Here is a 23,501-nt window from a genome sequence, read left to right as displayed (position 1 = left end):
AATGCATCTTAGTAAATATTTTTGATGAGATATAAAGTTTAACACTATAGAAAATTATCTTTATGAAGAAGATAGTTAGAAAACTAGTTAGTATTTATTTTGATAAGAAGCATAAATATATAAAAAATATTATGTAAGCATTATAAAATGATATCAGTATCAAGGCTTGAATTTGATGTTCTTCAAACTCTATTCTTTTAATACTAATTGACGTGGAAATAACAATTTCTTTATTAGTAAAACTAAACTATTTTCTAACAATTATGTTTTAGAGTCTGACAACCCTGCAGTGTTACACATTCTCTTTCTCCGAAAAGTTGGCCTCTTCTCTTCGTTACAACTTCTAAGCTTTCAAGACACCTGTGAGAAAGCTCTTCTACGGTGGCTTTCACCTCTGCCGCCGATTGTAAACAAACGCCCAAACGAAATTGAGAAGAGGTAAATAAACAAACGGAAAGGCAAAATAAAATAGAATCAAATAGAGGAAGCGCGTCAAGAACGCTAGAAATGTGAAAAGTGATGCGGTATTTGAAATCAGCATCCTAAGAATCTTTCAAATCTAACCGAATTCTCTTCCCCCCAAATAAAATACTCTCCCGCTGGCTGTGTTTTATGCTATGTTGCTCATGTAGAATTTCTCTGGCAGTGGATTTGTGAGAAAATGAGCGAGAGAACTTATAAACCCGAGTCCCAATTCGAGAGTTGAGTTGAGCTCGGCAATTTCATTTGGATTTTGACTTTTCTGCCGCGGCTGATTCTTTTTTTTTGCGATTGCTAGTGGCTGCTTTTGAAAATTACGCTTCAGTTGCGCGGCGGTCGAGGCGAAGTGCAAACGTGCGAAATTTTCTCGTTGGCCTTAACGACAAAAACAGCGCAACGTGGACATATCCACGATGCTGCCACACAAATAAGAAAAACAAGCAAAAAAAAAAAAAAAACAGGAAAATACTACAGCACACACACACACCAACATAAGCTCCAAACAAATATTGAAAATTCTAAGGAAAAGCGCCTGGGGAAATGGGGCACAAACGAAGGTGTGTTGGTATCTAGCTCCTGTCCGTGTGCATATTAATTATTCAAATTAATTGCAAGACATTTTCAACAAGTCTATATATATATATGTATTTATGTAGATATATTCGCCAAGTGTTGCATCTTAAATGAGTGTAAAAAATAATCGACGTAAAGTCGGGCAAAGTCGTTGAGTGACGCCAGCTGAGAAAAAAGAAAACGAATTAAACCAAATGAAAATTTGCCGTGAAACATTAAAATTTAAGTGTCAGTCGGTCGGCTCCTTCGCAGTTTCCCGAGTTTTCCGAGCTTCCTGATTTCTGTTATTATATCATCCTGTGCCATAAGTGGAGTGCTTTTGTTGTTAGTTTGCCACGCTTTTGTTGTTGTTGTTGTTCGTTGTAAGTGGAATGAATTTGTTGGTGGCAAAGTGCATGAACTTACTACACATATAATTACAATATGCAAAATATACAATTTGTATGGAAAACAAGTTCATACATTTATGGCTAAATTCATAGGAAATGCTTTTCTTTTTCCATCAGTCCTTGCTGAACATATTGTAAGTGTTATTATTATTATACTATAAGATTATCATTTAAAGAAATCAATAAGGTTTCTTCAGCTCCTTAAAAGTGCTCTTAAAATGTCTACAAATACTAATTCGATTAAAATAAAATATTAATGATATTCTAATATGATGTTAAATTTAACTATTCGAAAATAAAAACCATACTCTTCTTACTTAAAATATGTTTAAAAAACTTGAAATACGAAGTAGCTATTTAAATTTTATCATTACTTTAACTATTAATTCTAATTTAATAAATATTATAACTTATGCCAATTGGCATATTTATTTTTAGGATATTATTTTTATTTTTACATTAAACGCTGAATTCTCCTAAGACATCTTATTTTTAGATTGATCCTAGCTTTCTTTTAAAGCTATATAATATATAGAAATAATTTCTGAAAACTACATCTATCGAGTATTTACTGTACCGCTGTCCTGCCACGCTTCAATGCAAATGTTTGTCTGCGCCCGCGCCTGTTAATATTTATTTGCTCCTTTGGCCGGGCGGAAAACCGCCCATTTCGAAGTCCGCCTGACACTTGGGCTAGGAAAACAAAGAAAAACACATTCGAGTTGTTCCTTGGCCTTGGTATTTATGGCCGGTGCGTCAGCCTGTGGCACACACACTTAACATGGAATACCATTAAACTTGTACCATTATCGCATCTAGTTCTCGAGAGATTTTACACAAGGAGAAAAACGAAAGGTTTCTAAGATTGATTTCTCACCTTACATCTTAAATTGCCCTTCTTAAAAGGACAGAAAAACCAAACCTAAAATTTAAAAATTTTTATTATCTGAAAAGAATAATATTAAATATTATTTTAACACAATTAGCACTAAAAATTCCCATTAAAATAATAATAATTGTTTTTACTGCATAGGATTTACTTGGGCTCCACCCACAGTGGAATTTGAACTTGTCGTGGCATCATCATCGCATCTCGTTCTCGCTTTCGCTCTCAGCTTGGAATTATTATCACCTTGCTAATTATCTATCGATGATAATGATGCTGCCATTCGAATGCCCCCTCTGTATCGCCCTCTCTCTATCTATCTATGCCACCGTCTCTTTCGATTTTCTTATCAGAAAAGAGCGCGCGACTTTTGCGTCGGCATTGCCTATTTGCATTTTATTTCGCTTTGTGTGTTTCTTTCATATGAATCGAAAATTCTAATAATATTCCAACAAATAAACATGTGAGTACGGGGTGGCACAACCTCCAAAATAAAGTTGAAAAAAACCACTGCCCCGATAACCGAGAGGGGCACAAATAAAAAACCATAAAAAGGCAACTTTCAACGACCTTTTTATTCGGCGACCGTTCTATGATTCCAAACTGGAGAAGTCTGTGTGAATTCGATTATCGATATAGTTTCCAAATAAATAAGACTTTTATGTTCCAATTTATTCCCCAGGCAAAACAGACATTAAGAAACATTTTGAATTAACATTAATTGTTTGTTTTGTTTGTTTTTGAATTCATTGAATGGCCTAACGCAATTAATGAACTCAAATTTTTTTGGCATTTTCAGCAATGAGCAACTCTAATTTATGGATCAATTTAAAATCTAAAAATATTCTTAAAATATTTACATATCATTTGAATAGCAAAGCCAAATACTTAGTGACGTTCTCTATGCCGGTTTCATTCTATAAAATCTGAACATGTTTGTTTGCATTTTACGGAAAGATATAATTGGTCTTCTATGAATCACCAGATACATCATTAGTGAAAGCCTTAAACTAGTTCAAGGTTGATTGTTAGTACTTAAGATAAATAGCCAATGTGCTGATCAAAATCCATGTAATCCGTGTAAAGTTACGGAATGTTATATTTTAAGATAGAACCCATATGAAAGTATATATAAATTTCAAGTGCATGATCTAATTATTTTCATTTTGGCAACGTTCCTGCCAATTCCATCCACACTTAATAATTATTAAGAAATAACTTGTGATAGATACATGGCCTAAAATATATAAGTTAAAAATTTAACAAATTCAGAATCAAGTCAACATTTATAAATTTTCTTAACTAGCCTGGGTATTTCAACTTTTAAAAGACAAAAAATCTAAATTTTCATAATTTTTCAAATCATTTTAAGGAAACACACAATCTTTTTGTTGAAAATCACTCATAACATCTTCACGCTTGGCATAACTTCTGCCTGTCACTATGAAAGGAAATCACCTTGGCCCTGGGGCCGGCTAACGGTAACGGGAAAATCGCTTATCAAGCCGCAGGCCCTCCGGAACAACCCCACACCACCTCCCGCATTCCCTGCCACCGCACAGGTAGTTTCCTCACACAGCCTTGACAATGACAGCGAGCGAAGAAAATGGGCGCTAAATGGGCGCGCTCAATGCGGAGAAAGAGTGCAGAAACTGAAGCGTAGAACGAGAGGGAGAAAGCCCTACTGGAAAGGGGAAAGGAGAAAGGAGGTTGATGGTGAAATGGGAAAATCGGGGCGGGGGAAATTGGAGAGTGCGGCCGTTACAACAAACAAACAAAGGAAACAAACAAACTGGGCAACAAATGGGGGCCTAGAAAGGGGCGGGGAAGTAAGACTATGCCGGGTCGAGTGCTTTGGTTCATGGCTCACACTCACACACGTCTTAGTCTCTCACTCTCTCTCTCACTTTGTCCCCATCTCGCTCTGTTTTACTCTGGCCTTGTCTTTCTGTATACATTTGTTTACACTGAAGAAAAATCTTTGATTTGTCAATGAAAACTATCTGTGAATGTGACTAAAAGAAGGAAATACTTAAAAATATTTATTTTTTAATAATTTAATATCAAAGGAGAATAAGTAAATTACATATTAATCCTTACTCAAAGTCAATAACTTTAAGCCAAGTTTGAACTAAAATTTATTAACTTGCCAAGAGATAAAGATCTAGACAAATTTAATTGATAAACTGTGTAGACTGACTTGGACTTGCGAGTAGATAGGACGTTTGGTCTAAGTCTTATAATAAACACACATTCTCCTCTATAAATTGTATATATTTAATAGATAATTAACTTTTTAAAAAGGTTTTCTTCATTATAAAAGTTAATTAACTTATTTCATTTTAGATACATTTTTACCAGTGCCGCAAAACGGGTTTTGAGTTGCTTTTGCGCTGGCTACTGGGTCTGAGTTTAAGTTTGGGTTTGGGTTGGGGCTCTTGATGGGGTTTTGTGTCTGGGTCTCGAACGGGGAATGAGAATGAGACTGGGACTGGGACTGGGTCTCTGGCATCGTCGGCGGCTTTGGCAGTCAGTTGGCCAAGTCAGTTGCTCTTTTGGCTTAACAAACTCAGAACGTGCCGCGGCGACGATGGCAGTGACATCAAATTGCAGCGCATAGAATAATAGACAACAACAACAGTAAAAACTGAAAAACAAAAAAAAAAGGCTAAGGCAAGAGCAAAAGCTAGAATTCGGCTTAGTCACCATGTCCGAGTGGCATCCATCGTATGCAAGGCAGTGAAGAAAAGGTTCTCAAAAAAAAAAATGTGTGTGTATTTGCCCAATAAATTATTAACCGAATTTCGCCAAGAGCAGCTTGTTGCTTGTGTTGTTATGTAAATGGCAAATATATCTCTTGGATACCATAAAGTATCTTAATATCTAAGTGTGTACGTGTTTCAGCCTTGACTTTAGGCCTCTGCGCTGCGTCATTTTCGTGTACTGGTGTGTTTTTGGTCTTTTGCTCCAATTTCGGCTATTTCACGTTGATGGTATCTCGTTTTTTGAGTTTGTTGTGCCAAACACTTGAAGACTTTTTAGGAGCAGCCTCCGCATCCAGATGCCAGGAAAAACAGACAACACCATACCCATACCCCTCCACTCCCCCGGGCCACTTCAATTGAAATTCAAAACGCACTCAGCTCCCAGCTGCGACTTTTGACTGATACACCTACTTAAAAAACAACAACGAATATCCAGAAAGAAAAAAAAAGCGCTGAGATACAAATTTAGAAAGTTGCTTGGCTGCCGCTGCCGCTCTCGCAAGTCTCTTTCTTGGCTTTCGTTTTGTTGTTCTTCCATTTTTTTTTCTTATAATTTTCTCTCCCTTTCTTTTACATCTCTTGGCATTCCTTTCATGGCCAACACATATTTTCCGTCATGATTTTTTAAATATTTCTTAATGCCTCGAACGCACACACTCACTCACACTCCATAAATGGGTCAGAAACAGGCAGGGCACTTCAAAATAATTGGAAAGAATTCAAATCGCTTCGCCTTTTTCCCAGAGCGATCTTATCTTGCTAGTTTTTCTCATCACAATTAGCAACCAGTTTTTTGTATATAAAAATATAATATAATGACAGTATACATATGGCCAATCGAGAGATACGAAATGGCATTCGAATAGGGGAATCGGTTGTCGTATTATTTATGGCCCCATTGTCTCAGTGATATACACGCTCCATGACCTAACTTACTAATCCCGGCATAGAGTAGATAAATATAATTGGATATCACTAAGGTGATATTTACTCAGGTTACTTCTAATGCCATTCTAAAATAAATATAAATAATTGATTATATTTTTGATTGAATCTGCTTTTAGATTTTCATTAAGCTTTTGTAAGAAGAAGCAAACTTCCATACGATTATTAACTGTGGGAAGTATGAGCACTATCAGCTGTTTCCCCTCCAGTTAGTTACTTATAAAATAACATATTTTTAAATATGTCAATCAATCAAAGAATTTAATAATATTTATCGTTAACTTTTATATTATCTATAATTGCAGTTAGTTTCCATGACCCAAAGGCGGTGTTGTGCGTTGGCAAATCTGGTTCGTATCTCTCCTGGACATATAGAGCTGTGACCAAGTGGAACCCTTGAACCGCAAACCGACTCTGAACCACAGCCAAAACAGAACATCGAAAGCAGCAATAAGGTTAGCTTGGTGGCAGGACCTCAGCATTGAGCTTAACGTTCGTCCTTGGCATTTGGCAATAACAACTCAGGAGGGTGGTGGAAAACCTCGAGAAATCAGTGCAGGCGAAGCGGAAAAGCAAGAATTTTATTGGATCTGAGGAGAGGACAGGAGAAAAGGAAGGTGGGTGACCACCGCACTGAACCACTGCAATCCTGGCCCAACGAAACCACAGCACCTCCAACGGCAGCAGCGCAGCCAGCGTCGGCAGCGGCGTCGGCAGCGTTCCCGTTATAATGGAGGGTCCTGAAGTCACATTCCTTTTCCAATTCGGAAGCGTCCGCGATGCAGTCTGCGTGCCCGCCAACGCCCTGACCCTCAAAACGCTCAAGGATCTGGCCTGTGATTTCATCAACACAAAGGTGAGGTTTCTTTTTTGTTTAACATATTGGTAGGAGTCAAGGTTAAACTTTTACGTTTATAATATCTCTCTCTTCTATTGTCCAGTTTTATCATATTATAATATAATAATATTATAATAATATTTCTTATCAAAAGTTATAGATTTCAAGGGGAAAAGTAACAACAAACCAAAAGTAACTTGAAACCTCTATTAGTTAGGTCGTAAAACTGTGGTAATATAAATGTAGATAGTAACTAGTACTTAAGCAAGCTACTTAGGGAGCTCAACATCTAGCGACCCTTTGCCATTTAGTTAATTATGCAAGGACCAACCAGTAAACATGCCAATTGTAGAATATTTGAACGGAAACCGAAAGGCAGTCCAGTCAACATACAATGCAGTTAGCCCATAAATATATCTACAGTAGTCTTTCCAATTTAAGAAAAACCAAAAAAAAAGATTTTTCAATATGAAATAAAACAATAACTAGTTTTTACCTTAAACATCTTAGTAGACTTCAACGAACTTTAGGTTACAGACAAACATTTTACCAAGTCTTATTAATCATTTTTGACAAAAAAGAAAAGTAGAACTTAGCTATGGAACACTGTATTTCTAACAGGCAAATAGAAGAAAGTTAGCAGCGCAAAAGGGCGGATTAATAAATGTATGTGTGCACAATAATTGCTTTATTTCATTAAGTAAGTCCAAGTTACATAGGCATGGACTCGTTTCCGCATGGCCCGTTTTCCCCTCACGGCGCAGCTATCCATGGCCAATTCAATTAACCAGGCCGCAACTGGTGGTGTTCCGTGAGTTCCATAACCATCCATTGCCAGCGACAGCTGCTCCTGGCACGACTCCTTCCCTCCGTCTCCCCCTCCAGCCGGTTATCCACCTCGAATTGCTTACAACTTGGCCCAGGCGGGGGGCATAGTGAATGGTTAATTTGGTTTGTCCAGGATCTAAGGATTGTGGGACTAATATATACCTCATATGTATCCACCATGACAGTCAGTAGCTTGTATCAATTAACTTCAGTATTTGCTGGAATTTCATCAAGTCACACAATGAATCGATTTCTTTGAATATTCTAATAATTGTGATAATAACAATCTTGGGATTTGGCATAGTTCTTAGGCTTAGGCATATATGATGAATAATAGTTGGCTTAGATATAATATATAGTTATTTTATGTAACTCTACTTATCTTAAATTATAAAAGGCATTCATTTTTTTCTAATTGGTAAGAGTATTTGCAACTATGTCGATACAAAACGAAACAATCCGGCAAAGTTCTGTTCATATCATTTGAAATCAATACGAAATTTTGTGCATATGGCAGGCTGGATCTTATCGGGCAATCAATTAAGATACGAATATGATATGATAATGGGCCGCTCAATGCAAAAATAAGCGTTAAACGAACCCAAACATCGCAAATGGACATTGTGATTGCCATTGCGTTTGTCGACCGTGGAGTGCTCACACATTCTGTTGGCCATTTCAGATACCGGACAGCGGACTCACGTATCTCTCGGAACGCATTCTCCTCTTCGTCCACGATTACAGCACTCCGAATGTGCTGCACATCATCAACTCGGCAGCGGAGGTGGTCGACGAGACCCTTGTGGAAATCGTGCTGACAGCCAGCCGTAAGTAGCAATGGTCTTTAGAATTTCACACTTTTCAATCACCAATCGGGGAAAAACATTCACCCATATCACTTATCAAAGGGATGACATTTTTATATTTGTACATATAAAAAAGTGTCATAGCTTTGACAACAATGTTGAACTCTTATCAGAATAGATATCAAAATATTTTAGTCTTCATTCCATTGAAATATAAATAAAATCTTTATTTTCAACATATTTATAAATAACATTAAGTTTTATCTTATTTTATCGATTTAATAACACAGATATCTTAAATTTAAACGAGCATACTTTTCTCTCACTGTAGCCATACTGTATCCGACCTCCGAGATGCCGACCCTCAAACCGCACAGCCTGAATGTGCATTCCTACAAGGGACCGACCTTCTGTGATTTCTGCGGCGAGATGCTGTTTGGTCTGGTGCGCCAGGGCCTCAAGTGCGATGGTATGTGTGCCTGAGTCATGTGTGTGCAATAGAAAACGAAAATAGGATGAACTGCCAGACTAATCCCCAACGGTATCCTTTTGCCCACCCACAGGATGCGGTCAGAACTATCACAAGCGTTGCGTGGTGAAAATCCCGAACAACTGCAACCGCTCGAATGACGCCACTTCCAGGCGTTCCTTCACCCTCCACGCGCCCCGCAGTCCATCCGGCAGCTCCCAGCAGTCACTTGTCTCTACGGAGGAGTCAACCGGTCGGAATGACTCAAGCAGCTCACTGGTAAAGCGCATGTCGGACCTTATGAATGATATTATTAAGAATTGACAGGACGAGACAGGACCTTTTATATTCCTTCAGCTAGTATCTCTGTGAATGTGTGAATGTGTGTGTGTGAATGCAACTGTGTTAGCGGTTTAAGGGTGTTGGTTGACAGTTTCCGGTTATCCTGCGAGTATTTAAAATTGTACTTAACTTGGCTCACACTTTTACTTTGTATTGTTTTCATGCTTTTTCCAATAAACTTTTATACTGCGCACTTTTTATGTTTTTTGTTAACTTTTTTTTTGAATACTCGTAGGGGGCTTGGATTCAGCGATGATTAATGGCTCAGTATAGTCTAGTCAAACCAACTTAGGTCAGGGAAAATAAATGAAAAATCACTTCATAAGTCTTGTCCATAATTTTCGGATAAGAAATTAAGCTATTCAAAGTTTTTTAATCACTTTGAAATAAAAAAAAATATTAAAATTTCAGCCAAAATATTTCCCTTTACCCACTTAATTTTCCTTGGAAACTCGTCGAAAGAGTCTGTTGGAGGAGGTTCGAAGAGTGGCCAGCCAAATTATGAAAATTAGTTTTGCCCAATTAACGTCATTAAAGGAGTCCTGTCCAATGGGAATACCTTTTGCGAATCCATCTCCAACGCCACTCAATTTGCTAATTAAGTAATCCGGTCTCGTCCTTTGCTTTCATAATTCCCAGAATATACCCGGTCGCCATCAGCGGACTCATTCATCGGGCAGCCGGAACGGACTGACCGTGCTACGCATTCCGCACACTTTCATGGTGCACACATACGGAATACCCACGGTATGCCAGCTGTGCAAGAAGCTGCTCAAAGGCCTCTTCAAGCAGGGACTCCAATGCCGCGACTGTCAGTACAACACGCACAAGAAGTGCATGGACAAGGTGCCACACGACTGCACGGGCGAAGCACAACTTAGCCAGCTCCAGATTCAGGCAGGTGCCAAGGAGCGGGACAACTTCTTCCGAGAGGAGTTCGATGACAGTGACTGCGACGAGGGCTCCGACTATGGAAAGTACAAGACGGCCATGTCGGGAGGTGTAAATCTGGTGGCAGGACGACCACGGGAAGCACCAAAAGCCCTGACCAATGCACACAATTCACCGCCCGAATTGGTCAACGGAGGTCTGGGAGATGATTCCAGTGGTGGTGGTGAGACCAGCAAGTCTAGTAGTGATGGCCAATCGGAACAATCTCAGTCGTCAACCTCCTCCTCGCCCAGTGCCAATATCCCGCTGATGAGGATCGTTCAATCCGTCAAGCACACCAAGAAACGTGGAGGACAGGCCCTCAAGGAGAGTTGGCTGGTGCACTACACCTCATTGGACAAGGCCGTAAAAAGATATTACTGGCGATTGGACTCCAAGACCATTACACTGTTCGTCTCGGAACAGGGTAGTAAATACCACAAGGAGCTGCCGCTGGCGGAGCTTCTGTCAATTGAGAGTCATCAAGGTGATCCCCGCCCGGAGTCCAACTACTGCTTCGAGCTGCGCCTTCCCAATCTCACTTATTTTGTCGGACAGGATCCGCAAGTGGGCGCCAAGGAAGAGCAGGCCGTTAGATTACCTCCACCGGATAGTGGAATAGGCAGCGATATCGCCAAGAGCTGGGAGACCAGCATCCGACAGGCCTTCATGCATGTCAATAATACGCGTAAGTATGGAGGTTATGGATTCCATTTTAAACAAATTTTGATAATATTCTCTCTTCCAGAATGCTGCGAGTCAGAGGAGCAGGTGCAGGACATGGGTCAGTTATATCAGATCTTTCCGGACGAAGTGCTTGGCTCCGGACAATTCGGTGTGGTCTACGGAGGAGTACACAAAAAAACCCAACGCGAAGTGGCCATCAAGGTAATCGACAAGCTGCGATTTCCTACCAAACAGGAAGCACAGCTAAAGAACGAGGTGGCCATTCTGCAGAACATCAATCACTGCGGCGTTGTTAATCTGGAGAGGATGTTTGAGACCCCCGAAAGGATTTTCGTCGTAATGGAGAAGCTCAAAGGCGATATGCTGGAGATGATCCTGTCACATGCAAGGGGCCGGCTAAGTGAGCGGGTGACCAAGTTTCTGATCACCCAGATCCTGATCGCCCTCAAGTACCTGCACTCGCAAAATATTGTCCACTGCGATCTAAAGCCCGAAAATGTTCTGCTCTCCTCGGACGCCGAATTTCCGCAAGTGAAGCTCTGCGACTTTGGCTACGCTCGAATTATTGGCGAGAAGTCATTCCGACGATCTGTGGTCGGCACTCCAGCCTATCTTGCCCCGGAGGTACTCCGGAACAAGGGTTACAATAGATCGCTTGATATGTGGAGCGTGGGCGTCATCATATACGTAAGCTTAAGCGGAACATTTCCCTTCAACGAGGAGGAGGACATCAACGACCAGATTCAGAATGCCGCTTTCATGTATCCACCCAATCCATGGAAGGAGATCTCCTCTAATGGTGAGTTAGAATCAGGTCATTTACGGTGAGTGCTTTTCTCATCATCTTTTCTTTTCCCACAGCCATTGATCTAATCAACAACCTGCTCCAGGTGAAGCAGCGCAAGCGGTACACAGTAGACAAGAGTCTCCTGCATTACTGGTTGCAAGACAAACAGACTTATCGCGATCTCCGGAATCTGGAGACGCAGGTGGGCGGCGGACGGTACTTGACACACGAGTCGGATGACCTACGATGGGACTGTGCGGGCGACATGTGACCTGGCTGTGAACCCGATGCGATCCTCGAGAGCACCACCGAGATAATGAGCTGCACCACCACCGAGAGCTATCGTCCATCTCCGGCGAATTGCGCCGGATGCCATAGGCTATCGGATTGCGGTAACTCACCCAAATCGGAGGCGATGAGCGATAAGGCCCTGAAATGGATGCGGTTCCATCTCTGCCGGCACATCAAATAGCAGTACAACCATATTGCGTAGCCCATAAGTTTATCCTATCTCCTCTAACTCGCTTTTCGATAACCGCTAAACAAATGAATTCTTCTAACTTACAACTCTGTGTGCTAAATTTTTCTCTAGAATCAAAATTAGTCGATAGCTTTAATTCGTTAACCACCTAAAGGCAACTCTTATGAATAACTCTACACAAATACTTAATATAACATACAAAACTAAAACCCAGAAGAAACTGTGAAGCTCAGATCCAGTTGAGAACCAATTGTCATAGGGTATACAGAAAACACCAACCAAACGAATGGCAGAGAAAATATAGCTGAATAAACAACGCTTGACAATTAAGTGATGCACTCGACTCTTTTAGTTACAGTCGTGGGCGGGAACGTATGAATAGCCTTTGGAATATATTTTATAAAATTTTAAACATTTCGGTTAAGACTTGCAAAAATAGGGCGTTGTGAAAAATTTTTCAAGCTTTCTGCTGTGTATCAATAAACTCAATATCTACGTGTGAATATGAAACTACAAAAATATAATTTTTTAAATAAGCTTAAATATTTGGAACCTATTTTCTTACCTTTGGCTGTTCATTTTGTCAGCTACTTGGATTGTCTTTGTCTCAATGTGCACCACTGTATCACAAATCACTGGTCTGCAACGACTGACACCTTTCTCGGAAGACTTTTTCCTGCATTTTCAAGCAGTTCTTTAACTGCAAACCAACAGAGAAGATGCATCGTATACTAGTTAAGTTTTTCTTCATAGTAGTTCTCCCCAGGATAAGCCAGCAGGGGGATGGCTTCACCACTCCCAGTGCAGCCTGGTTGGAATATCAGAGGGAACGTTTTGGTATTAGTAACCCCCTGATGGTTAGCTCTACCAAGGCACCCATCTTAAATGTAGATGTGGTGACTCCAAAAGTGGAGACCACATCCAGAAGGCATTCCTCGTCGCACACAACCGAAAACTCAAGTCAGGAATCTAACGAGGAACAGACCACAGAGCAGCCATCGGAAGATGACGAAATGGGGCCCAGTCTTAAAGGATTTTTAAAGTTTCTTAAGAACATGCAGAAAACATGGGTTAAGAAATCAGCTCTAACTTTTGAGCATAAAATAAAGCTACTTCAGAACTTACGCGACAATCTCATGCGATTGATAGGTGCGTGAAATTATAAAAGCAAAATTATTAAAAATCTTTAAAACTTAAGACTCCATTTTCCAAACAGAGCAACAGTTTGCAGTCCTTTGGCAGCCACCAGAGCGAAAAAGGCGACGTCGACGCGGTTTACTGGATGATTCGGAAATAGATTTTCCGCCTGAGGCAGCAATCATGAGCATCAACTTCTTGACATTCGCTGTTTTTCTCATCAAACTCGTAATGGTACGTCGCACGAGACAATAACTTCTTTAAAATACAAATTTAAATAAAATTTTAAATTGCAGCAAGTGGTGAACGTTGTGAAAAGCAAACATTATACACTTTCCGGATTTAGCTTAGTACCGGAAGCTAACACACGTTCGTAAAGTATTTTCATTGATTAATTATTAAAAGTTTTACATCTATAATTTAAGTTCTGAAATAAAAAGAAATTTACTTGAATTATCAAAATTTTTTTATTTATCATTATTTATCATTACCTGGGTGGCCCTTGTGTTGATGGCCAGAGCCACATGAAGAGGTTCATTAAATCTTACGGTGGCTGCTCAATGGATGACAATTTGCACCTCGGAGGCCAAAAGCCTTCGATCGTTATCGGCAATACCCAAATCGGATTCCAGACAATCTCCAGCGATGGACCAAACCCTTTGAAGGGCCTCCGGCTTGCACTTGAGCAGCAGTTCAAAAACCTTTTCTCAATTTTTTAAGTAATTTGCAGCTTCAACTATTCTACCGCTTCACTTACAGCTTCCTTTGACCAACTGTGTTAATCCGCTTTTCTATCTCAATTCCCCTCTTTGGTCTGATCAGTACATAGATTCGTTTTACCTCCGTGGTCCTCAAAAGTTTCTCAATAATAACTTAAAAATAGACAAAATATAATTTAAATTTTTTTACTTTAAGTTGCTTACATCGTAACATATTTAGTAAGTTGAGCAAATACCTTTTCCCAAAAAACCCGTTGCTCCAGTTAAAAAAACCGTTTTGGACCGGAAACATCTCTGAATATCGGTGTCCATTTCACTTAGTAAAATCCAAAAGTAATGTTTACACTTTAACGTTGCGGAAAAGAGTCCATGCGATTGATATATACGTTGATCGTGTTTAACACAGTGTAGCTATAATGTAAATTAAATTTATTCAAAATTTATGTTCGTTCGGTGAACCAAAGACCCAGGGCTGGTAATTACGAATAATATTATGGAACTTATTTACGAATTTAGTTAACAAATTTAATTTAAGTTCAAGCAAAGGCTAGGAAAAAACAATGTAGCTGATATCTACTTAAATAAATTGACTCATTTTAGTTTATTTCTGCATCCATGTTTTGTTTTTATAAATTAATTTTTTATTTTCCAATAACTCTAGTATAGCTGATTTGCCAACCAAATGCGATCGGAAGAAGGTCTAAGTACGGTACGTACATAAATTAAACGATGTTTATCTGTAGTACTTATAATATATATAATAGTTAAATTACTAGTCGCCACCCAGCATGTGGTTTAATAATAATCTTGCTGACCTGACTCAATTACAACAGCGTTGGACATTTTACATTATTGAAATATTTCTTTAATGAATCACATTTATTTTTAAATATTTCAACTTGGACGATAGTAGATGCAACACTTTTGAGACATTTTTAGATATAGTCGACTGTAATTGAATAATCAACCCAAATGCTAAAAATGCATTAATGGTATATTTATCTTCAGGCAATGACTTTTATTCATATTTTATTTGAGTTTTACAAATATATTATTTTTAATTGTTTAAATCTATATTTCTTTACTTAATAAGTAAGTTTGTAGTCCCTATTTATCTAATTTGGATCCGTAAGTTATCCTTCTCAAGAATATCCTTTTATCTGTTAAGTTCTTATTAACAAATGGAGCAAAAATGTATGTTAACTCCATAAAAAAAAGTTAAATAAAAAAAGGATCCTTAAATAATTTCTTTAAATTTAAGTACGGTTAAAATAGAATTATTTTCTTTTATTACATATTTCATGCAAAAGTAAATACGCAAATTATAAAAAAGTTTTGTCGTGTTGAAGCGTAAACTATCGTTTAGCAAAAGCTCGACAGGATTCCATCGCTAATTCGATATATCGATAATTATCTGGCACAAACAGCTGTCCCGTTGTATAATTTTTGATGTGAGGAAATGGCATGCGCCAGAAAATTACTTTTCCGCGTTTTCCTAAATAACTCCTTGACGGCGAACCGCACCATCACCATGTCAGTTGCACGCCGCGCAGAAGAGGCCATCGATAAGCTGAAGGAGGAGAATCCCTACTACTCTAAGTACGCGGGCAAGATTGCCAAGTTGCAGCAGACGTCGGCGGAGGAGTTTTTGGATCGCGTGTGTGAATCCCATCAAGGATGGCAAAAGTCAAGCTAGGTGAGATAAAATATCACTGAGAAAGTATCGGTGGTCAACTTGTCCTAATTCCAGGACTTACTCCGAACTGCTCAGTCCCAAGCAGAATCTACAAGCTGAGCAGGCGGCTGAAATACCCCACAAGAAGCTCACCGACATAATGAAACTAGATCTAATTGCCGACAAAAGCGCCGAGGAGGTCTCGCAGATCTGGCTGGAATACCACAAGACAAAGGAAGTCTTGGCAGCCACTTTATCCACCACTCAGCTGAGAAACATCCCGTCTTTTTGTTGCCACTGCCCCGCAGTGAGGGCTTTGAGTTCGTTATGTTGCAATTCGCTGCCAACGCCGTGCACTTTACCCCGCTTCTGGCCTATCAAGTTCACCACGAGAACGCTCCTGAGTGTCTCACTCTGGTCCACTACACTGATGTTAAGGACAAGGGAGTAGTCCTGATGCGAGGAGAATACGACACTAAGGTCCTAACAGCCCAGGAGGCTCAATGCCTGGCCAATGAGCTCCAAATGTTCTACCTAAAACCTGACGAGGCAAAATTGAAACTGTTGGAAACCTTTACCCGCAAACCTGACGAATTCAAGCACTTGGATCTGATCAAGGAAGTAGAGAACATACAATTGGTCTAGGCCTTGAGATTGTAGTCAAAATAAAACATTCAAAGCACGGCCGTTATACATTACAAAAGAAAACGTTGCAAATCCTAAATTTTAAGTCTACGAAGAGGACATGGAACACTTTGATATTGTAATGGAGGAGATCGGTAAATGACCCAATGCCAACACCCCATTTGCATGCATATGGATAGATCTCTCCCACAGGTTTCGGAAGTGTCCACCTATTTGCGACAGTTGCGCTTGGCCTCGTGCAGATGCTTACCATCCACGAAACTATGGGCATGGGCGTCATTGGCCCGGCCGCTGTATGCGATCTGAAAATGAATCAGCCGCAGTTAGCTTCCCTTATGGGGGCCGGCTTTATGGGCATTATATGCTCTTCCTACTTCTGGGGCTACATCACCGACAAGAAGGGTCGGCGCTGGACCCTTTTGCGAACGATTGTTCTAAGCAATTTGTGTTCAGTTGCCTCCATGTTTACAATCAGTTTCACTAGCTTCTTTGTAATGCGCTTCATCACGTGTATTTTGTAAGTATAAAGTTGTGCTTGATGATTTCAAATCAGAGATCAAAGGGTAAGTTAAGTGAGTTGACAAATTTATCCCCCGATCAGTGTGGCCGGTCCTAGTTTCGTGGCACCTACCTATCTTAGTGAGTTCTGCTCGAATCGGATCTTGGCCCGTACAGTCACTCACATGTACATGTTCACCGGCTTCGCCATGCTCTCAGTACCGGCGTGGGCAACGCTCTTTCTGAGCTCGAACTTAATAGAGTTTGAGGTGGAGTTGGTGGGCACGCTGACACTGAGACCCTGGCGAGTTTTGGGATGTATATACATACTGCCGGGCGTTTTCGCGTTTTGTCTGCTGCTAATCTTGCCGGAGAGCCCAAAATTTCTGTTTATGATTGGCGACACAAAGAGAGGTTTGGCTACTATGGAATGGATATCACGCAAGAACACCGGGAAATCTCTGACCGAAGAGCAGGTAGACCATTTGCTCTCATACCAGGAGAACGCCCAGGTTAGACGGTCGAAGGGCAGTCACAACTTCCTTCGATCGATGCTCAATGATGCGATGCCCCTGGTTCGAAAACCATTCGTGGGCTACTTCCTTTGCGTCTGCTTGGTTATGTTTATCCTAGGTCTATTGTGAGTGTTATAGGTGCCTTAGGTATTTCCCCTTATTTATTTTACAAATTCGCAGGGCCAACGGACTGGGTATTTGGTACACTGCTATGCGGAACCGTTGCAATATGCGGCAGGGGAACACAAAGGGCATGAGCTTCTGCCGGCTACTCTTTGTTCCAGAAACAGGTCTGTTGTTGGAAACTGAAGCCGATTTTGAAGCGGTAATTGGAATCTACATATATCTCTTTTAATGTTTTTGTTATGAAGTTTGAAATTTCTTCATTTCTTGGATAGGTCTGCAACGACTCCTTCAAGGGCTTCAATGACTCCTTTATTTTGGGAATAGTCTACGTCGTGATGTACAACTTCTGCTGGTTGTCGCTCTTCCAAGTTCATAGAAAGGTTATGTTTGTCTTTTCCCTTATGGCCTCCACTACATTTGGCATTTTGCTGATCTTTGTCACTAATACCTGGATTCAACTATTTTCTTTGGTGTTCCTGCTGTCTTTTCCCGGTGTTATAGTTGGTTTGCTAGGTGGATCCCTATTGGGTTTTGTGCCTACCTTCATGCGAGCCAAAGCAATGTGCATTGTCCTTATGTGGTGTAGATGTGGGGCGGCGGTTGGCGCTGTCCTGGTCGGCTTCAACATGCAGTTTAGTTGCGAAATGTTTCTGCTAGCTATCGCAATACTTCCTCTGAGTAAGCACCAATAATAATGATTATTATTAGTACCTTACAAATCTAATTAAAATAATTCACAGTTGCCGCTTGTATGGAGGGGTATTTGCCATTGTAATTTCGAAATAAGGTTTAAACTTTATTAATTTCGATGTATTTTTCGTACTATAAAAATATGCGAAATTCGCAATTTATTTAAACAACCTCACCAAGCTTTTTTCACGCATTTGACTTGCCTACTTATGGGCCTTAATTAAAATGTACTCCCAAAAGTGGGCAATATCTTATTTATATCTTCTTTATTTATACCTTGTCATAGTATACTTTGCGTAGAAATAAAATGTGTATACATAAGACTGTTATATCGGCTTACAAATCATAGGGAGACCGAGTTTATGAAACGATTCAGACTTTTGCCTTAGTAACATTAGGCATATATATTTTTAAATATGAATTCTAATTTTTCCCGCATCAGCTACTTTTATATATAATTTAATTTATATTTGTTTAGCCAAGCGGTTAATAAACGTTTTTTTGAACGCGACTTATCGCTTATCAAACGTTTAACGCGTTTCCATCTCTACAAAGACTTATCGATAACTATTTATCTGGAGAAATGGCGGCCAAAAATTGGTTTTCCACATTACACTCAAATAACATCTTGTCGACAAATTATATTTCAATCGTTGATCGCTCCAGGAGGCCATCTATTAGCTAAAGATTGTTTATTTACTTTATGTCTATGACTTTATGTCTATTAAGGATGGCCGCAGAAAGACCAGGTAAGGTCAGAAATTAATTAAGGATCACATCCTGGTTACCACTTGTAATTTCAGGTTCTATTATGAAATGCCTAATCCGAAGATAAAAATGAAGCTTTAAATGTTAAATAAAAAGATTAGATCGAATTAGATAATCCGATTAGGATGCGCCTGCTTAAACCCTTTAATCGTAACCCGTGCGAATTCAATCTCTTAGATTTGACCAAGTAGAGAAAATACACCTGGTCTAGGCTCTTCGATAGTAGTCAAAATAATCCAATCAATCAAACACGACACGTACATATAACATTAAAAAAGTGGATATTTTTGAAATTTAAAGTCTACGAACACAGGATATGGAAAATTTTAATATTGTAATGGAGGAGATCGGTAAATGACCTAAAGCTCACACCTTATTTCCATGAACAGGGATTGTTCCTTCTCTACAGGTTTTGGAAGGGTCCATCTGTTTGCCACAATTACTCTCGGCCTCGTGCAAATGCTGACCATCCACGAAACCATGGGTATGGCTGTCATTGGTCCGGCAGCTGTATGCGATCTGAGAATGAATCAGCGGCAGTTAGCTACGCTTTTCGCGGCCGGCTTTATGGGCATTATATGCTCCTCCTACTTCTGGGGCTACATCACCGACAAGAAGGGTCGGCGCTGGACCCTTTTGCGAACGATTGTTCTAAGCAATTTGTGTTCAGTTGCTTCCATGTTTACATTCAGCTTCATTGGCTTCTTTGTAATGCGCTTCGTCACGTGTATTTTGTAAGTATTAAAGTTGTGCTTGAAATTTTCAGATCAGAAATCAAAGGGTAAGTTAAGTGAGTTGACAAATTTATTCCCCGATCAGTGTGGCCGGACCAAGTTTCGTGGCAGCTACCTATTTGAGTGAGTTCTGCTCGCATCGGATCTTGGTACGTACAATCACTCACATGTACATGTTCACCGGCTTTGCCATTGTGTCAGTACCAGCGTGGGGGATGCTATTCATGTCGAACTTATTGGATTTTGAGGTGGAGTTGGGGGACTCAAAGACGTTGAGACCATGGCGCGCATTGGGCTGTGTATACATTCTGCCGGGGGTTTTTGCTTTTTTCCTGCTGCTGCTCCTGCCGGAGAGTCCGAAATTTCTGTTTATGATGGGCGATACACAGAAGGGCTTCGATACAATGGAATGGATATCACGTAAGAACACAGGGCACTCTTTGACCGAAAAACAGGTTGAACATTTGCACGCATACCAAGAATATGCTTATGTTAGGCGACGAAAGGACGACCACAGCTTTCTACGTTCGATGCTCGACGATGCGATGCCACTAGTTCGGAAGCCGTTTATGGGCTACTTCCTTTGCGTCTGCCTGGTAATGTTCATACTAGGTCTATTGTGAGTGTTTTAGGTGCCTTAAGTATTTCCCTTTACTTGTTTAAAACAAATTCGCAGGGCCCACGGCTTAGGCATTTGGTACTGTGCCATGCGGAACCGCCTCTTTATGCGGCAGGGAAACACGAAAGGCTGGACCTTCTGCTTTAAACTCTTTGTTCCCGAATATGGTCCGATTATGGAAAGTGAAGACGATTTCGTTGCGGTATGCATAGGATCTGAATCTCCGACGAAAGTCCATCAAGTGCACTTTAAACTCTTTAATTTACCTTTTCCCCTAATTAGGTATGTAACGACACTGTCGAACGCTTTACCGACTCCTTCATCTTGGGATCTGTTTATGTCGTGCTGCATAATATTTGCTGGTTGTCGCTCTTCTGCGTACACATGAAGGTGGTGTATGTCATCTCCCTGGTGGCCGCCTCTACGTTTGGATTTTTGCTGATCATTGTCACCGATATATGGATGCAACTATTTTCTTTGGTATTCCTGCTCGCCATTCCTGGAGTCTTAATTGGTCTGCTCGGTGGAGCCTTATTAGGTTTCGTTCCTACTTATATGCGAGCCAAGGCATTGTGCATTAGCCTAATGTGGTGTCGATGTGGAGCGGCCGTTGGAGCTATCCTTGTCGGCGTCAACATCCGTTTCAACTGCGAACTGTTCCTGATGGCGATCGCCGGACTACCTTTGAGTAAGTACCAATAATAATGATTATTGTATCTAATTGATATTTTTACAGTTGCTGCTAGTATGGAGGGATATTTGCCATTGTAATTTCATATTTCTGTACCCCATTTTAAATCTCGTAATCGGTTTTAGGAGGCAGAAGAAAAATTTTTAATTTTTATAAAAATAACTTGTTGGAGTGAAATTTAGAAGAATCGACCTAAGCCAACGAGGATTATTTTTGTATTACTCATTTATAAAGTAAACTCTTTAAAGCGTAATTTATGGAACTAATAGTGTTTAATTATAAACCACCATTAGCTCATTGCATTCTTTATTCAACTTTTTACATCACGAAGACGATTATTTGCGTATTTTTAAATATTTAACAAACATCAAGACTATATTAAATACTTCATTCTGTAGCTGCAACTACTAGGTCTCACCCAACACGTTAAACTATTGCCCCGAAAAAACGAACTTAACAAAAAAGGCGTATGCTAATATTTAAAATCTTGAGTTAGTGACGTTGCCATGGTCCTTAGTGGGTGGGTTTAAAATACCTCCTCCTCATCCAAAGAGCGAACCTGCAGGATAAATCTATATTCTTCCGTCAAAAGTAAGTTCATCTCTGGTTACCAATTCACCGCCGTTGTTTGCATTCTTTGCCAGGTTAAAGTTGTCCAGCTCACGATTCCTCAGGATTTCCATTAGGCCTCCACGCTTGCCGAACCGAACTCGGGCTCTGTCTCCGTAGTAGGTGTCCAGATCCTGGAGGAATTTATAGGCATCGGCCATGGTGTTGACATCGTTCTTCCGCGGCGGCCTGGAGTTTGAGGCCTCCACACTGCAGCCGGCGGCAAGGAGAGCCAGTGCCACACAAACAATCAGGATGCAACGCATTGTTTGGCACATAGTTCTGCAAAAGGGGTCAGATAGGATCTTGAATATACTTCTATATATTAAAAGACTTTTAAATACTAAATATCAATATATCAGCAAATATTTTTGTGATTTTTACTAGTGACTTAAAATTATTTAAGATCGTTTTTAAAATGATTCACATTTTCACTTTTGCAAAAAACGAAACCAAAACTAAAGCTAATATTTCGCTATTTGCTGATGTTAGGGAAGGTCGCATTAAATTAGCAATCGCTAACGATTTTGTGGATTTCGGTTTTAGTATTTGTTTATCTTTTTAATTTATAACTCTCAGTAGGTGATCAAAATATATGAACTGATAGTACCAGTTATCTATGACGAATTTTTAAAGAGTTTATACTATTGAATAGTCAAATTAAAAACGTTACAATGTTTACTTATAATTAGATGGTGTTTTTCCCTTCATATTAATCGTTAACAGGGCAGAAAAAAACCTTAGAACTAACTACCGTTATTAAGTAATTTAGATCTTGTATCGCTCATGGAGACCTATTTAGGGGTCTGGGTCTTTGGAGGGCCTCGGTTAATAGCGGGCAATCTAGTATGCTAATTGGCTAAAACTCGGTTAAATGATCACACAAGCTCACTGCCGTCATTTATGGTCACTCAATGGTTTTCGGACGAGACTGACGCAAGTTGGTAATACTTGTGCCCAGCAAATAAAGCCGATAATAACGAGTATTGCAAGGTACTTAACTTCTAGTTATAGCTCACTTGACCCCAGCCAAAGGATGCAGTTATGAATCATTGTTTTACGACCGATCCGGACATAAGATCACTCGGAATAGTTCTAAGAAACTGCATATATTTGCTTTAAATTAGAGATAATTTTTCAAATGAGCTATCTTAAAAGTTTTACGTGGAAGTGAGTCTGCGGATCTTACACTTACCTGTTCTGAAGTGTAAATTTGAGTATTTCAGAAAACAAACGGTATCACAATGCAATTATTTGGCGGACTGTGTGTGTGTGTAATCAGCGGACGCAACCGTGAATAAATGTTGGCCAAAAGCCATTGGCAACAGGTATTTATAGGAGTCGCCGGCTGAGGATGTGCCCGGCTTATCATGGCCAACCGTACCATCCCATTCCACCCATCATCCAGATCCCGAACAGTCGCGAACGGAAGTTGGCAAAACGATTCGAAACGAACACCGGGCGAAACCTCTAAAATGTTTTCATATGCAGGCTAATTATGTGCCCGCTGTCGCGTTTGAACTTTTGCAGCAGCTGGAACGGAAGAGCCACCGGGAGTGGGGTGTGGATACCAAATGGGTGGGCGGCATGGAAATAGGAGAGTGGAGAATACACAGAGAACGGAGATTGGCGGGCGCTAACAAATAGTGACAGTTGGCTAACGAGATATCTGAAAAACTGGGGGGCTATCAGAAGCAGAATTACGCATAACTGAATAAATGACAAATTTCGATAAGCAGGATTATAGTGCCTGGTGACTACTGCTGCTACCTCCAACTGAAATCAGTTATGGATTCTCTGATTTATTTGCTCACAGCCTAGCCTGGGACTCCTCCTTCCGCCATTGCCGGCGTCAGAGTTGGGGTTCTG

The 23,501-nt window shown here is 40.1% G+C and overlaps 5 protein-coding genes and 1 pseudogene across 8 annotated transcripts; 5 read left to right on the top strand and 1 right to left on the bottom strand.

Annotated features, from left to right (window-relative positions):
- The first annotated feature begins 4,851 nt into the window (after positions 1-4,851).
- LOC108116951 (serine/threonine-protein kinase D3) lies at positions 4,852-12,536 on the top strand. Its single transcript, XM_041818916.1, has 8 exons — positions 4,852-5,096; positions 6,344-6,894; positions 8,387-8,531; positions 8,842-8,979; positions 9,074-9,258; positions 9,961-10,939; positions 11,000-11,737; positions 11,800-12,536. The coding sequence occupies exons 2-8, from the start codon at positions 6,769-6,771 to the stop codon at positions 11,994-11,996; spliced, it is 2,508 nt and encodes an 835-aa protein (XP_041674850.1). The 5' UTR covers positions 4,852-5,096; positions 6,344-6,768; the 3' UTR covers positions 11,997-12,536.
- Positions 12,537-12,791: 255 nt separating this feature from the next.
- LOC108116809 lies at positions 12,792-13,720 on the top strand. The gene is made up of 3 exons (XM_017228857.2): positions 12,792-13,355; positions 13,423-13,577; positions 13,640-13,720. The coding sequence occupies exons 1-3, from the start codon at positions 12,926-12,928 to the stop codon at positions 13,718-13,720; spliced, it is 666 nt and encodes a 221-aa protein (XP_017084346.2). The 5' UTR covers positions 12,792-12,925.
- A 1,766-nt stretch (positions 13,721-15,486) lies between these two features.
- Positions 15,487-16,440, top strand: LOC121530221 (annotated as a pseudogene).
- On the top strand, positions 16,394-18,386 carry LOC108111532 (synaptic vesicle glycoprotein 2C). The gene is made up of 6 exons (XM_017221055.2): positions 16,394-16,516; positions 16,575-16,899; positions 16,984-17,520; positions 17,576-17,720; positions 17,794-18,199; positions 18,262-18,386. Exons 1-6 carry the CDS (start codon positions 16,483-16,485, stop codon positions 18,294-18,296), a joined length of 1,482 nt encoding a protein of 493 aa, XP_017076544.2. The 5' UTR covers positions 16,394-16,482; the 3' UTR covers positions 18,297-18,386.
- Positions 18,387-19,078: 692 nt separating this feature from the next.
- LOC108111534 (synaptic vesicle glycoprotein 2A-like) lies at positions 19,079-21,179 on the top strand. 3 transcript variants are annotated; one of them, XM_041818941.1, is made up of 6 exons: positions 19,079-19,329; positions 19,389-19,713; positions 19,799-20,332; positions 20,390-20,534; positions 20,615-21,020; positions 21,069-21,179. In XM_041818941.1, exons 1-6 carry the CDS (start codon positions 19,296-19,298, stop codon positions 21,101-21,103), a joined length of 1,479 nt encoding a protein of 492 aa, XP_041674875.1. In that variant the 5' UTR covers positions 19,079-19,295; the 3' UTR covers positions 21,104-21,179. The 3 variants fall into 3 exon arrangements, 2 of the variants coding, with proteins under 2 accessions (XP_041674875.1, XP_041674876.1); XR_005993871.1 differs by lacking the exon at positions 21,069-21,179 and having other exon boundaries at positions 19,799-20,309; positions 20,615-20,727; XM_041818942.1 differs by lacking the exons at positions 20,615-21,020; positions 21,069-21,179 and having other exon boundaries at positions 19,799-20,325; positions 20,390-20,464.
- A 94-nt stretch (positions 21,180-21,273) lies between these two features.
- LOC108111535 (neuropeptide F) lies at positions 21,274-23,068 on the bottom strand. 2 transcript variants are annotated; one of them, XM_017221060.2, is made up of 3 exons: positions 22,828-23,068; positions 21,635-21,914; positions 21,274-21,561 (listed from the first exon to the last, which is right to left on the bottom strand). In XM_017221060.2, the coding sequence occupies exons 2-3, from the start codon at positions 21,908-21,910 to the stop codon at positions 21,550-21,552; spliced, it is 288 nt and encodes a 95-aa protein (XP_017076549.1). In that variant the 5' UTR covers positions 21,911-21,914; positions 22,828-23,068; the 3' UTR covers positions 21,274-21,549. The 2 variants fall into 2 exon arrangements, with proteins under 2 accessions (XP_017076549.1, XP_017076548.1); XM_017221059.2 differs by having other exon boundaries at positions 21,274-21,582; positions 22,828-23,053.
- Between the last annotated feature and the right edge of the window lie 433 nt (positions 23,069-23,501).

The sequence above is a fragment of the Drosophila eugracilis genome, unplaced genomic scaffold (genome assembly GCF_018153835.1).
Source record: "Drosophila eugracilis isolate 14026-0451.02 unplaced genomic scaffold, ASM1815383v1 contig_415, whole genome shotgun sequence".
NCBI classification, from domain to species: Eukaryota; Metazoa; Arthropoda; class Insecta; order Diptera; family Drosophilidae; genus Drosophila; species Drosophila eugracilis.
This window is presented reverse-complemented; position numbering and strand designations above follow the sequence as displayed.